General features: G+C 34.4%; 1 protein-coding gene across 3 annotated transcripts in view; it reads left to right on the forward strand.

Moving 5' to 3' along the window:
* LOC145258152 (protein CDV3-like) overlaps nt 1-16208 on the forward strand; it is a 55023-nt gene that overhangs the window by 14533 nt on the left and 24282 nt on the right. Inside the window, exon 2 of one of the 3 annotated variants that reach the window (XM_080115942.1) lies at nt 6965-6999. The exons of 1 other annotated variant lie outside the window; for it this stretch is intronic. In XM_080115942.1, the coding sequence (XP_079972068.1) occupies nt 6994-6999 (6 nt within the window). In that variant the 5' untranslated portion in view covers nt 6965-6993. Of the gene's footprint in view, nt 1-6951; nt 7000-16208 lie in introns of all 3 variants that reach the window. One more of the 3 variants, XM_080115940.1, reaches the window with a different exon arrangement.

Raw genomic sequence — 16208 nt, forward strand, 5'->3', positions numbered from 1 at the left:
GCAGTAAACTGGCAGTTGAATTGACATGGATTTTTTTTTTTTTTTTCTTAAATCTTCCTATATCTATTTATTTTCAAAATAAAAATCAATAAATACAACTTTGTCTGTCATAACCGGGATGGTGTAAGTCTTTAATATTTCTAGAATTTCTTTTTGGAAAAGAAAGGGAACCAAAGAATGTCATTTAAAAAAAAAAAAAAAAAAAAAATGGAAAATATCTTGAACCATAACTCTCTCTCTCTCTCTCTCTCTATATATATATATATATATATATATATATATATATATATTCGTAGAATTTTGATTTTCTGAAATTTCCATGGAATCATGTAAAGCTGATAGTTTAGTGACTGTCAAAGAATTTCTAACACATGCTCTAGAATTTTCTCATTAGAAATGTTCAAGGCTAAGTTGTTGCTGCCACTGTGGCTATTAGATTGTAATTATTTTTAAACAATGAACTCCGTGTGCGGGGTTGGAGTAGTAGTTGTGGCAGTGGCTTTATAAATCAGTCCCCTCCCCAAGCTTTCTATATGGGCTTGGTAAAATCCAACTAGTTACGACACTACCCTAGAGGCAATCGTACAAAATGAAAGCCGGGTTCCTGAAACAAAACAAACGCTGATTTTAAATTGTATATTATGTATGCACAATGCAATTTAAGGCCATTTCTCCATGGTTAGATCTATCTCTGAATACCCTTTATGTAAAATTTCAAATGTTTAGACCAGAAATTGTCTGAGTAATTTGGTAGAAACCGCAGAGGTCAATTTTTTAAAACTTTGACCCCTATTATGGCCCCTTAACATTTGTTTTGGGCTCAAATCAAGTTATTAAATTAGATCCATGTCCAAGGAACCTATATCTAAAATTTCAATTGTTTATACCCAAAATTGGCGGAGGAGTTTGGTAGAGTTCTCAAAGGTCAAATCGTTGAACTTTGACAACTTAACAGCCAAATCTTTGGCCGAAAACGGATTACAAAGATTTTCTCAAATCTCAATACCCTGTATATCAAATTTCGAGTCTGTAGACTGAAAATTGACAGTTATTGTGTAGGGAAATGTACACAGACAGACACTTTTACTTTTATATATAGAGATTTCTTTTTCTTCCTTATCTCTTAACCTCTTCATTGGTGTAGGTAGGGATGATAGAGTGAGGGATATACAAAATTCTAGTCAAATACAAACATTTTTATAACTGAAGGACACTCATTTAATCTGAAACCCCTTTAATCAAATCCACATCCCCTCACAAATTGAACCTATACACACTAGTATGTTTAAGATTTGAAGCAGTCATCACATAAGCATACTTACAAATACCATAATCCCCCATCCTTTTCCATGTCTCAACACAGACTCAAATCCACACCTCTACTGAGTCTTATTTATATACAACCAACTTATTTTTCACACCATCTGATGGAACCTCCTGATCTTAACTCCCTGTGACAAAGACCTGATATTTTCATTGTAAACTTTGCTTTTGTATAAGCTTTATCATTTGAAGAGGTCTAGTTACTGGTAACTAGCTGACTGAAACATGCTCCTGACTGTGTAGCAACATATTACTGCTTATGTAAAAACATATATATAAAACTAATTATCCATTAATCAAAAGAGGATTTTTTTTTTTACACTAGCAATATAATTAGTTTTAATTCACAACGGATCAGAAAGGGAAGGGTCAGGTCACACTCGTTTGCAGTTTTTAAATGTAAAAACTGGAATATCAAGTGATATGTTTATACAAAATTTAATTTGAAATATTTAAATTGCTATTCACATCTTTAATGTTATGTTCACATCATATTGAGTGTATTACTTGGCCTTTTGGCCAAGATCAAAGTGTAGTATCTGTTCTTCAGATGCGGCACTTTCATTTCTCGTTCTCTTTCAGTGGAGGAGAAATCCTTCACGACTGACATTTTTTATTTTTTTACCTTTTTTCCACGTTAAAAAACGACCCTGGCGTCTAACTCTGTCCTGTGGAGAGGCATTGTAAATAGGTACAATATTGTGCCATCAGATATATACTACATATTCTCTGCCTCGACCCTGTTCCCTCTGGAGTATATGATCTGCTTGGATCAGATCTGTCTACTCACTTGGAATGTGACAGCTGCATCTGTTGCTTACGGATCATTTTATAATTCTTGCCTCACTGCAATGCTTAAATATCGTCCTGTGCTGTGGCTGAACAGACCAAACCTGCAACGATGTACATTCACATTAGACCTTCTGCATAATCATACCAATGTTTGCTAAGATATGTACCGGGGATCTTTTTTTTGCATTATGTTTTGCAATCCTGAACGTGCTGCCTTAGAACTGTGTGAATGAACATGTACAATATCACCGTCACGTTTTTGGAGTTCTGTATGATCCAAGTAGCGTGACGTTCCTAAGTTTTATGCATTCCCTAATTAGCTTAGTAGCCTTTGTCTATTGCTAATGGTTTTATGACCATCTATAATATAAATCTCACCAGTGTTTAAATGTATGTCTGCCTAAGACTTCCGACAGAAGCGACGGTTTCCACAAGATCGGTATCGTTTTGAAGCTCAACCCTTTGGATGACAAATATTGAAAAATTGTCTAAAAACATTAATTTCTTCACCTTCAACTGGGTACTTTCCTACAAGGAGGAGTCACTTTTTTCGCTGATATTTTCGAAAGTCATCCCCTCTTTTCGATTGACTAGCTTTAATTTAAACCTTCGCCACTTCCAGTTTGGCGATGGACTCAACGGCAAAGATGTCACTTTTTTTCACGTTCTTTTCCTTCTTCGCAGTAGGAGTTTTTTTTTTTTTTTTTTTTGCTCAACACACCTTCAAACAACCGGGCAACACCATGCACCCATACTAGTGGCTTAAAGAAAAAAAAAGAAAAAAATGTTTCAGCTGATGTAACCTCAAACAATTCTTCAAGTGCACCTATTTGAACTCCGATACCAACGTCCAGAAAGAAGATGCCCAAAGACTTTTTCCATGGGAAAAGGGAGTGTTTATTTTTCAGGGGTCATCTGTCCTAACATTTTTATATTATGGGCGTATGATACTGCCTCATGAGTTTAGAGAGTTCCGTTTCATGTTCAATCACCTAATTCATGATTGAAATATGTTTAGAGAATTGTGTATTGAACACTTTATGACATCTGTAAGTTCTTGGTGGAAATGGTTGCACAGTGAAAGTTTTTATTTTAATTCAATAAATGTTCAGATGTTTGTGTTATTTTAGTACTTTAGTGTATGTTTTGTTTTTAACTAAAAGTTACACAACTTCAACATTTTTGGAGAGGACCTTCTTGAATTGTCTCCCTTTGTTCTGAAAGGGAGTTCTTTATAAATAAAAAAAATAAATAAAAATTTGACTTTTTTTTTTTTTTTTTTTTTTTTTCCGAGTAGAATTATTGTTTAACATCCGTTTCCATGCTAGCATGGGGTTGGACGGTTTTGCCTGATAGCTCTTCACCAGGCCTCTCAGGCTTGTGCAAGGCTTGGTCATAAGCTCAACTTCCTAAGGTTATCCTTAACTGACTAAATAAACCTACATCTGATTTCATAAAGTTTATAAAAAAAAAAAAAAAAAAAGTCACAAGATAAAACACCTTCATTTTAAAAATGGCTTCTTTTATGCATGCCAAACAAGGATTGTAATTCTTTAATTACTTTCAGTAAAAAAAATTCATAGAAATGGTTTTAAAGTGAGTTTTTACCATTCCCGCTAGTGTTAATATTAACAAAGACACATCAGTGCTTATTTAGAAAAATCAAAACAAGAAAATTTTTATGATGTACGCACTTATCACAGATGTCATATTCCAAAAATGATGTAAATCAATCAAGTGTGTGTGTGTGTATATATAAAATCTCCCTTTACGATTTTTAGCATTTTAACTATTCAACACAATGCTGATTATTGGAATTGAGTTGTCTCCCCCTTATTTATAAAACATGGATTCTAAAAAAAAAAAATTTTTTACTTTGCAACAGTTTGATATTTTTTTACGACCTAACCAAGCATAATATAAACTCCTCCAACCTCCTCATGTTAAAAACGGTTTCGAGATTGGAAGTATTTATTCCAAAAACCATTCTTAACATGGGGTAGTTGTGGGTGTTTATACTGCGACCTAGTTTCAGAGGATTCGGTTTGAAAATATGGAAAAAGACAGACGTTTATATTTTATTTTATTTTAAGCGAAGAAAGAATCTCCCTTAAATATCATGGTAATGATGGCGATATTGTGTACAGCTTAAAATTCTTTTATTTTATAAAAAAGCTATTAAATAAGGATTTATAATCTTTGAACAGTATTTATTTTCCCTCATAAGTAAGTACATCATGGTTTCTTAATTATGACATCTGTATTCAAGCTGTGTAATCATGGAGAAACGTGTGTGAATTGTTGCTTTTTTATAGTTTCTTTCCGTAAAAATCCATTCAATACTTCTAAAGAAAATTGAACAAGGGTTTCTGACTCTGAAAAGTAAACCACTCCTTGAATTGTATAACAAAATACCACATTTACAAAAACACGAATTTACAAAAACCACAAATTTAATATCCATAAAATGCAACAATTTACAAAAAACGCAAATTTAATACTCATAAAATACAATTTACAAAAAATAAAAAAAACCCACAAATTTAATATCCATAAAATGCAACAATTTACAAAAACCACAAATTTAATATCCATAAAATACAATTTACAAAAACCACAAATTTAATATCCATAAAATACAATTTACAAAAACCACAAATTTAATATCCATAAAATACAATTTACAAAAACCACAAATTTAATATCCATAAAATACAATTTACAAAAACGCAAATTTAATACTCATAAAATACAATTTACAAAAAAAAAAAAAACCCACAAATTTAATACCCATAAAATGCAACAATTTACAAAAAATATCTACGTGACTGACAAAATAAAAAGCAACAATGTTAATGTTCAAGTTTCAAGAATCCGTGTTTAATTTTGTGTTCGTCTTTTAACTGTTGTAACTTATCAGCATTTTGCCAAATTGTCATTTGCCAGTGGCGGACTGATCCCTAAAAGCACATTTTTGAGGTAGAGGTAACTTAAACATTTCATTTTCATTGACTATTGTAAAATGGAAACTTTGAGATTTTTTTTTAATGTAGAATAGAAATGGTTGGAAATTTTTATTACATTGTTAGTCTTAAAATTTTTATTTCTGAAATGAATTTTAAATAAGCTTTTTAAGGTCTTTAAGTTTCTATGAATATTAAATTATGTATTGGTGCTTATTTAGAATTACACATTAAAAGAAAAACAAAAAAAAAACAAAAATGCAGACAAATCTTTGATATACGTACCAGCCATGGAACAAAAATGTCAATTTCCAAAAATTATGTAAATTCTTTTTTTTTAACGACCTAACTCGGCGTAGTATAAACACCTACAACTACCCCATGTTAAGAATGGTTTTTGGAATAAATACTTCCAATCTCGAAACCGTTCTTAACATGAGGAGGTTGGAGGAGTTTATATTATGCTTGGTTAGGTCATAAAAAAATATCAAACTGTTGCAAAGTAAAAAAATTTTTTTTTTTTTTTTTTAGAATCCATGTTTTATAAATAAGGGGGAGACAACTCAATTCCAATAATCAGCATTGTGTTGAATAGTTAAAATGCTAAAAATCGTAAAAGGAGATTTTATATATATACACACACACACACACACACACTTGATTGATTTACATCATTTTTGGAATATGACATCTGTGATAAGTGCGTACATCATAAAAATTTTCTTGTTTTGATTTTTCTAAATAAGCACTGATGTGTCTTTGTTAATATTAACACTAGCGGGAATGGTAAAAACTCAACCATTTCTATGAATTTTTTTTACTGAAAGTAATTAAAGAATTACAATCCTTGTTTGGCATGCATAAAAGAAGCCATTTTTAAAATGAAGGTGTTTTATCTTGTGACTTTTTTTTTTTTTTTTTTTATAAACTTTATGAAATCAGATGTAGGTTTATTTAGTCAGTTAAGGATAACCTTAGGAAGTTGAGCTTATGACCAAGCCTTGCACAAGCCTGAGAGGCCTGGTGAAGAGCTATCAGGCAAAACCGTCCAACCCCATGCTAGCATGGAAACGGATGTTAAACAATAATTCTACTCGGAAAAAAAAAAAAAAAAAAAAAAAAGTCAAATTTTTATTTATTTTTTTTATTTATAAAGAACTCCCTTTCAGAACAAAGGGAGACAATTCAAGAAGGTCCTCTCCAAAAATGTTGAAGTTGTGTAACTTTTAGTTAAAAACAAAACATACACTAAAGTACTAAAATAACACAAACATCTGAACATTTATTGAATTAAAATAAAAACTTTCACTGTGCAACCATTTCCACCAAGAACTTACAGATGTCATAAAGTGTTCAATACACAATTCTCTAAACATATTTCAATCACGAATTAGGTGATTGAACATGAAACGGAACTCTCTAAACTCATGAGGCAGTATCATACGCCCATAATATAAAAATGTTAGGACAAATGACCCCTGAAAAATTAACACTCCCTTTTCCCATGGAAAAAGTCTTTGGGCATCTTCTTTCTGGATGCTGGTATCCATTTGAATCTAACCTTTTCTGTTCCTGTCTCTTGTCATGTATTTCCTCTCCATAGCCGATTTCATAGTTTGTAATTGTACCTGGTGGATCTCTAATGAAAAAGGTGAATAAATATCAAATAAAATTTTTGTAGGCAAAAAAAAAAATTTATTTACACCCCACCCCACCCCCACCCACTTGTGTCGATTGTACCCTCTTACTATTCATAAAACCGAAGATAGATTAAATTGAATCGTTAAAATTGTGGTTAAATTTAAAAATTCATGTAATCTTTTTCAAATTTGAATCTTCGTAAACTGTTAATAACTTAATTTTTGATTTTTAGTTTTGTTTTTCAGAAACTGTACAGTCCAATTTACTCAGCTTAATGAAGGTTAGTTACAAATTATTCAGTTAGTTTGTTGCAATTTGCATCAAATATTCTTCCCTCTTTTATTTTATGATCACCCTAACAAAACTAACTCTTGTTGTATAACTAAGTGCGTATAACTCTAGATTGTACTGGTATTATGCACACGAACATTTAAATTCTATAAAAATGACTTTTTTTTTTTTTTTTTTTTTTTTTTTAAGATAATCCAACTCTAATAAGAATAATTTATTTAAAATTATTTAAAAAAAAAAAAAAAAAAAAATACAGAAAAATTGGTATGATGTACATACTCGTCATGAGATGATATCATATTCCAAAAATCACATAAATTGATCAAATAGTTTTTAACTTTTATTAACTGTAAGGATACAATTTATGGAGAGTAGATAATACAGTGGATGTGTTATCGGCAGCTCCAGTAACTCTCGCTTCTCCTATTTTGTCATTCAGTCCTCATTCAATGAGTGATTTTTCTGACAAAGGGTGAAGAAAAAGCTGCTTAAAGGTCGGTAGTACTTGGTGACCAGTAGTCTGGGATGTCGGAAATTTTTCTGTCTGTCTGTCCTTGTGGCCATGTCACTAGTAAGGGTGCTGGAGGTAAATGTTTTGTCTGGGCTGACGTTATCCGCCTGATAGTCAGGGACCCGAACCTTGGATTAACCACTAAGGAGGCTGTCCTATCAGCAGGCGCAAAGTACTGGGACTGCTGTATTGCCATTTGGTGAGTGGATCTGGACCATGCAGTAGTCTCTGGTGGGGTCTCTCGATGCCATACTAGTGGGTAATTGTTACAGCTTTACCTTTTCGTGTGCTACAAAAAAAAAAAAAAAAAATTTTCCTGTCTTTTTCTCTCTTACTTTCCCTCTCTGTACTGCTCTAACCAAGTATGCCGACCTATTCCACAAATCCCAAAACCTCAACATGAAATATCTCCAGAATAAAAACTCGATTAAACCTAGAACCCCATCTTCCAACGTAGACCCCTACTACCAGGTCTCCTTCTCCAACATCAGGGGTCTACGTTCCAACCTTCCAGAGGTTGAAACCCAATTACAGGAGACGAAACCGGACATATTATTTCTAAGTGAAACTAGAATAGGGCCGACCACTCCCTAGATGAGTTCATAATTAACGGATACTCTAATTTAACAGCTAAATCTGACACCCAAGATCGCCATGGGCATGGAATATGTGCCTACATTAAGAATGGCTTCCCGTGTGGCAGGGATATCTCTAGAGAAGATCCTAATTTACCCTATATGTGCTTCAGGGTTGCACTTGCTAACACCACTGCATTTATATTTGCTCTCTATAGGCCCCACAACAGCGGAGTTACTATCTTTAAGACCATACTGAGAAAATAGACCACATACTGTCTTCACATCCCTTGGCTAACATCCACATCTGTGGTGACTTCAACGTCCATAACGTGGAATGGCTGACCCATTCAAATAAGACAGATGATGAGGGGAGGTTTTGTCATGATTTTGCCATTGCTTATGACCTCACTCAGATTGTTTGCGAACCCACCCGTGTGCCCGATACACCCGGTCAATATGTAAGCCTCCTAGACCTTTTTCTCTCAACTTCCCCTGAGCTATGTTCATGTTCCGTTCATTCTCCTCTAGGATCCTCCGACCACTCCGTCGTATCAGTTAAGATAAAAACGAAATGTAAGAAGCCCCCAGACATCCCCTCCACCGTACTGTATACCGATACTCTATGGCTGACTGGGATAGCTTCCATACATTCATATCTGATTTACCTCTGCACTCCATGTTTAAAAAGGATGTGTCCTCTATAGTATCAGACCTGACCGAATGGTTAATTATAGGCATAGACCGATTCATACCATCCAAAAATTCCAACAAAAACCTAACAGCCAGCCATGGTTCTCCCCAGAATGTGCTGCTGTTATCGCGCACAGAAATCACTTTTTTCATAACTACCAACGTAATAGATGCACTGAGACTAAAGCTGCTTTCAGGACTGCCAGCAACCACTGTAAAAGAGTAATAAAAAATGGAAGAGAGCTATATGCCCAGTCTGTTAAATCCAAGGTAGTTGATCAGCGGCTTAGTTCCCACCAGTTTTGGCAAATAAATAGGATCCTGAACAGAAGTGTGCGTTCTATCCCAACCATTATCAATAGACCAGAGGTCATCTCGTCAGCGTCAGACAAGGCCAAACTATTTGCAAAGAACTTTGCAGCTAATTCTACCCTATGCGACAAAGGCCATCAACTCCCCATATTTCCTCCTATAACACAGAACAAGCTAGGTAACATACAAATATCCGTGCATGAGGTCGCCAAGTTAATCAAGAACCTAGATTCCAGTAAAGCAACTGGCCCTGATGGCATCCCAATTATAGTGTTAAAAAAGCTTCAACCAGAACTTGCTGCCTTAAGGAGAAATGCTTTCCGACTCCCTGGAAGACCTCATCAGTTTGCCCTGTATTTAAGAATTCAGGTGATAAGTCATCTCCCTCTCAGTACAGACTAATAAGTCTCCTGTGTGTTATGAGTAAGTTGCTGGAATCCATATTAAATAGAGAAATAGTCAACCACCTCAGCAGGAATAACATTCTTAGTGACACACAATATGGTTTCCGCTCTGCAAGATCTACTGCAGATGTGCTGATGGTTATATCCCACAGGATTAGTGAATCTCTTGACAAAGGCTTCCTTTCTAGGGCAATTGCTCTTGACATATCAAAGGCCTTCAACAAGGTATGGCATAAGGGTCTACTTCACAAGATTTCCAGCTACGGTATAACTGGAAATGTTTTCTCAATCATTAAATCATTTCTCTCCGATAGGCTCATAAGAGTAGTGGTAGATGGACAAAAATCGGAGGCCTGCAATATAAATGCTGGAGTCCCTCGGGTCAATCCTAGGCCCAACTCTCTTCCTGATCTACATCAATGACCTCCCTAAACACATACTTAAATCATTCGTTGACATCTATGCTGATGACACGACCATCTACGGCAACACATCAAAGGCTGTAAATGACTAAGTTCTCTCTGATTCTCTCTCCTCTGATCTCGAGTGCGTGGTTCAGTGGGGGAAGATGTGGCTGGTTACCTTTAATGCATCCAAAACCAAACTCCTATCCTTACATCATCAACGCTCTGATCCCCATCTGGCATCAATTGTGATGGATGGCTCTCGTCTGGGTGAGGCCCTGTGTTTTGACAAGCTTCTGGGTTTGACCTTTACTCCTGATCTGAAATGGAACATGTACATCAAGTCTGTTGCCAAGGTCGCTGGAAAGATGGTGGGATCCTTCTACCGCTCCAGAAGATATCTCACTACTGATGCAATTCTCTATCTATATAAAAGCCAAGTACGTCCAAGGATGGAATACTGTTGCCATATCTGGGCAGGAGCTGCTAAAAACAGCCTATCCTGCCTTGATAGAGTACAAAATAGACTTCGTGGCTTAGTGGGGGATGCCCTTTTCTCTACCCTGCAACCTCTCTCCCACAGAAGAGACGTTGCGAGTCTATCCTTGTTTTATCGTTATTTCCATGGCAGGTGCTCGTCTGAACTCCAATCTCTAGTCCCCCCTCGCCAATCTTTCACGAAAAACACCCGTCTAGCCGAATCCACTGTGAAAAATTTCCGCCACTCTTTATCTGTGCCTAAATGAAAACGCGGATTCCATGAACAAAGCTTCTTTCTTAGAACTGCATGCCTGTGGAACTCTGTTCTGTCTGCCTGCTTCCCACTGGACTACAACTTGGATGTGTTCAAGTCCAATGTTAACAAATTCCTAATGAACTGCCCCCTTAAGTAAACACTTCATCAAATCTCCACACTAACGTAATGTACTTGCAATAACCCTTATCCCTGAGTGGCTTCCGGGCCTTGATAAGTGGTGATAACTGTAAAAAAACAAAAAAAAAAAAATATATATATATATATTCCTGACTCATGTCCAATATGACGATACGAGCCAGGAGAACTTAATTCGGGAAAGCCCCTGTATAGAATCTTACTTTACGAAATTGGCAGTATCTCTCCACATTCTGATGTGCTAATAAAAAAAATGTACCAGCTGTGCGATATTATGACCTATGACATGTCTTAGGTTCAGGTCATGGAGTAACCAAGTGAAACACAGAGACGGTAAAACTGACAATACAAGTAAGGGTTTATATATATATATATATATATATATATATGTCATCCACATACAGTACTGTTTTGCTGTATCACAGCTCATCAGTGCGGCTAGACAGGTAACTACCTCAAGCCAGGATTGAAACCCGACCGCCAAGGCTTTGAACTATTATGCTAATCGGCAGCTGCTGTGCGGGTAGCGAATTAAAAATTATATATATACTTACACAACAGGATTTTTAAGCTGTTAAACGTGCAAGATGGAGAGGACTGATTGACAGGTCATCTGTAGCGCCCCAGTGGCAACTGCAACGGGGCAGGTGAAGGTAACACAACAGTGTTCAGTTTCCACAAAAGAATATTCAACAAGCTAAGAAACCGACATAACTTTTTTTCTTTTAAAATTTTATCATATGAAATGGATTATAACAAAAAGCAAAACATTTAAACGTAAATATCTTAAAACAAAATTAACTCGGCTGTTCATTGGGAGGGATGGGAATAATAAACATGATGTCCCAAAAGAAATAATCACCCAATTCTGAAGATTCCCTGAATTTCAACATGAGATAAGATAGTTCAGGTATAATCCAATCTTTGGCTCACAACCCTTTCAGCGGGATAAATATTGACCTTTTCTTCAGTAAATATTTCTAGTCTTCCTATGAGTTGTGTTCTGTGATATATCGGGAGATCAATTCTCTCAATTTACAACTCTGTGCAATACGTGTGTGTGTGTGTGTGTGTGTGTGTATATATATATATATATATATATATATATATATGCCTTCACGTGTATATCTGCTTAGCTATAGATTTCTGGGAAGAGGAGGTCTACCCTTTTCTGTTACATACTCAAGTCTGGGCGGCTTTGTTCTTTTCCGTCATGATGTTCCTATTTACAATGCCTCCCCACGGGACAGTTAGACACCGGGGTCGTTTTTTAAAGTAGAGAAAAGGTACAAAAATAAAAATTGTCTCGGTCGTGAAGGATTTCTCCTCCACTGAAAGAACAAAAAAAAATTGAAGTGTAGTATCTGAAGAAAAGATACTATCCTTTGATCTTGGCCCAAAGGCCCGTCACAATGTTATATACGTTTATATCTCAGCTTGTGTTTAAACAGTTTTTCTTCTAGAGGTCTGCCCTTTTCTGCTACATAGGAAAATCTGTAAGTTGCATGTCTCATTTACGTGCAATTAACTCTCCATAAGTTAAATCTGGGTGCACAGCAATTTCTCTCTTTTTTTTTGCCACTGTGGATTAATACATAACACAGAGAGATGATTTTTTTTTTTTTTTTTTGTTATCCATCATAAATACCACAACTCAATTTGAAATAATGAGATAAAATCATTCTTCTAATGAGTACATTTTATACTAAAATCACTAAAAATCACATTTTTATTTTCCTCATTAAAGAAAAAAAAGCAAAAAAAAACTACTTGATCAATTTGATTTTTTTCTTTTTCTTTTTTCTTTTTTTTTCTTTTAATTACCTCTGTTCCGTGACGCGTGTCTACATCAAAGATTTTTCTGTATTTTTTTTTTTTTTTTTTTTAATAAAGCTTAATTCTAAATAAGCACCAAATAATCTTAGCATGGCTTGAATTGGTCACACCACTTTTCTCTTATGTTCTGAGCATGCCTATAAACGACACTAGTGGTGGGGCCCCTAATTAAAAATTTTTTTGGTGGGTTACTATTACTCTGCAGTTCACTCTGACCAGGAATCTCCGTACCTATCAGTGTTCTATCTATAAATTAGAATCTATTTTTTTACAGGCTATCTCTACACCAAAGAATAGTGCTAATGCAGAATAAGGATCATGTTATTGTTCAAATTTTCTGAGAAATTATGTAAAGTGCCAAAATGTTGAACCAAAAAAAAATCACAGCAGCCAACATCATTTAAGAAAACATTTATTTGCTATCCATAGGTTTATTATAGAAAAGCTAATTATTCATCTCTATTTGAAACAAAAATAAAAAATATTAAAATTAATATTTTTTTTTTTTTTTTTTTTTGTCAGTTTGGTATTAAAAAAAAAATAACTTTATGATTTTTTTTCTTTATTTGTAAAGTTTTGTAACAAAAAAAAAAAATTGTATTTTCTTTAACAAAACGATTTTATTTTTCAATTAATTTTCATTGAATTATCTTTGTAATAACAGAATTAATATTTTGATTGAAAAAAAATTGCCCAGCGTTTGTAAAAAAAAAAAAAAACGTAAAATTTTCGTTTGGCATCTTCTAGCATTTTACATAAACTGCTTGGAAAATTCCAACAATAAGGCAGTTCTTATTCTGCATAAGTATTCAAAAAATAATTATACGCACACACAACTTCCTACAAACTTAATTCACTTGGAAGAATATAATCTCAAAGCTTATGAAAATAACTATTAAAAGAAAAAAGTCCATAAAACAATTTATACTATGAATAATTGAGTTTAATAAGAACTTGAAGCCTAAAAATAAAATCTAAGCAGCATAATTTGACATAAAATAACGTGAAAAGGATATACAGTTCTCTCTCTACCGTGCTAGAAAACTACTAACACCCGAAAGTATCCTGTACCTCTATAAGGCCACCATTCGCCCATGTATGGAGTATTGCTGCCACATCTGGGCTGGTGCATCTGCTACTAGTCTCTCGCTCCTTGACAAGGTTCAAAAGAGTCGCAAACCTGATAGGCCCTGAACTGGCATCTAAGCTTCAGCCTCTGTCCCATCGACGAAATGTTGCATCCCTCTGCCTTTTCTACAAGTATTTTAGTGGTGAATGCTCTGACGAACTGCAATCACTTGTGCCCCCACGACGTGAGCACCCTCGACAAACCCGACAGGCTGCTAAATCCCACCCCCACACTGTAGAGATCCCTAGATGTAAAAGATCTTTTTACTCCAATAGTTTCTTCCCCAGAACCGCTAGACTCTGGAATTCCATTCCAGGTCCCTGCTTCCCCAACAGTACTGACGTGCAGAAGTTCAAGTGTAACGTGAACCGACACCTTGCTGCCCAAATCCCTACATAGTACCCCAGTAGTTGTTGCCCCTGATAGTAGCCCCCTACACCAAAGTGGCAATTTGCCTCGTTAAGGGTGAAAATGTAATAAAAAAAAAAAAACTTTTATAATTAAAAAAAAATGCTATCCCGCAGCAATTAATATCAATGAAACTTATATATACACATACATACATCTGTTAGTGATGGGACAATTCCAATATTTTTCCTTGATTCCGATTCTTTATAAATCTCTAAATATTTAACTATGGACTAGTAATTTTTCTTCGATTGCCATAAAAACACATGTTAAATGTGCAGATGTTTTCTTTAACGCAAAAGAAAAACACTTATAGGGATGAGCTTTTCTTCCGATTATCGAATTGGAAAAATTGGAACTTTTTTGGGGGGGGAATTGGAAAACTTTGTGCCTATTTTCTGATGCCAAAAAGATTCCTTTAATTATTTTTTTTTTAAATTTTTGGTTTAAAACTGATTCTCTGGTAATGATAAAATAAATATTTATTGATTTTAAACTAATAGAACTAAAATCTATAGATCATCCCTCACATGTGCATTTTTACGTTTGAGAAAATATCTGCATAGTATGGGGAGGGGGGATAACTCTGTAGTTAAATACTTACAGGTCTATTGGAATAAAGAGAAAAAATATTGGAATCGTCACATCACTAAAATATATATATTAGTGGCTTGGAAAGGCCACAGGGAAGTCAACCAAATAAAAAAAAATAAAATTAAAAAAAAACCCTAAGCAAAATTCATCCCAAAGCAGCAAAACTGAAGCTAGCCTGCCAGGACACAAATATATACAAAAAGAAATGTATACACACACTATATATATATATATATATATATATACACACACACACATAAATGTAGGCAAATTTGGGCATATTTTATTGGTTTGAAAATGTTCTTTTTTACCAATTGTCATAAAATTTTAATCATGGAATAGTATTATCTTAAAGTCTGCAAATTTTCATGGAGAACCGAAGATTAATATTCAATTTGGCTACGAATGTTATATATATATATATATATATATATATAACTAGCATGGGTACCCAGCATTGCCTGGGTTGACATGAAGTTCCGTTTGGAACACATCTGCTATACTAATCATTTTCATCATGGGCAACATGGATACCCCCACAATTCCAAAAATAAAAACGGATAAAAACATGTAATCGCCCCCCAAAAGAAGTACCTGGTACCCTCTCCACCAGATATTTCGGCAGAATGGATACAAATAGAAGACTATTCTCTGGATATTGAGTACTGTAATCCCCCCTCCCCCACTAAAAAATAATTAAAAATAAATCCTTACAACTTGTTTCAATAAGAATAACAGAAGTAGGTAGAACCCCTAAAAAAAAAAAAAAATCTACCAAAAATTAATTCCCAAAACAATTAAATTAAATTTTTAGTCATTTTATGTTTCTAATGTAACTCTCCCCCCCCCTCCTCCAAAATAAAAAATTGAATTTGTCATATTTTGGGGTTCATTTTGTTTATAAAATTGTTAGGTGAAAGTACAAAAAAAAAGTGCCATAAAAATTAAATGTATCATTATTTTGTTTAAAATGTAATTCCTGCCCTCACCACAAAAAAAACGTATGTCATGTTTTGCCCCTCCCCCCACACGATCGCCAAACTTGAAAAAATGCTAGAGATGACATGCCTCGTTGAACGCTTTGTGGCCAAAAAGTGGGTGCTCATTTTACGTTCAATTTATATAGAAAAGTGATCCCCCACTTTAAAATGTTAAATTTTTTTTTATTTTTCAAAATTTCTTGATTTATAAAGGCTGTTTAAGCGTATTAGGGCCAAAAAAAGTAGGTCCGATTTTTTTAATTTTTTTATTTTTTTATTTTTGTTTTTAAGAGGTTATACAACGCTGGGTCATGCCGTAAAAATTTACCTTTTTTAAAATTAGAAATTTAAGTTTGTAATCAATGGGATTGACGTGAAAAAAGAAAAGTGTAAATTGTGGAATTCAGAGGGGAGGGCAGTAGATCTTTATTTTTATTTTTTTTTTTTTTTAGGTATTAAA

Source organism: Euprymna scolopes, chromosome 33 (genome assembly GCF_053919585.1).
Source record: "Euprymna scolopes isolate OS-2025 chromosome 33, ASM5391958v1, whole genome shotgun sequence".
Classification (NCBI taxonomy): Eukaryota; Metazoa; Mollusca; class Cephalopoda; order Sepiida; family Sepiolidae; genus Euprymna; species Euprymna scolopes.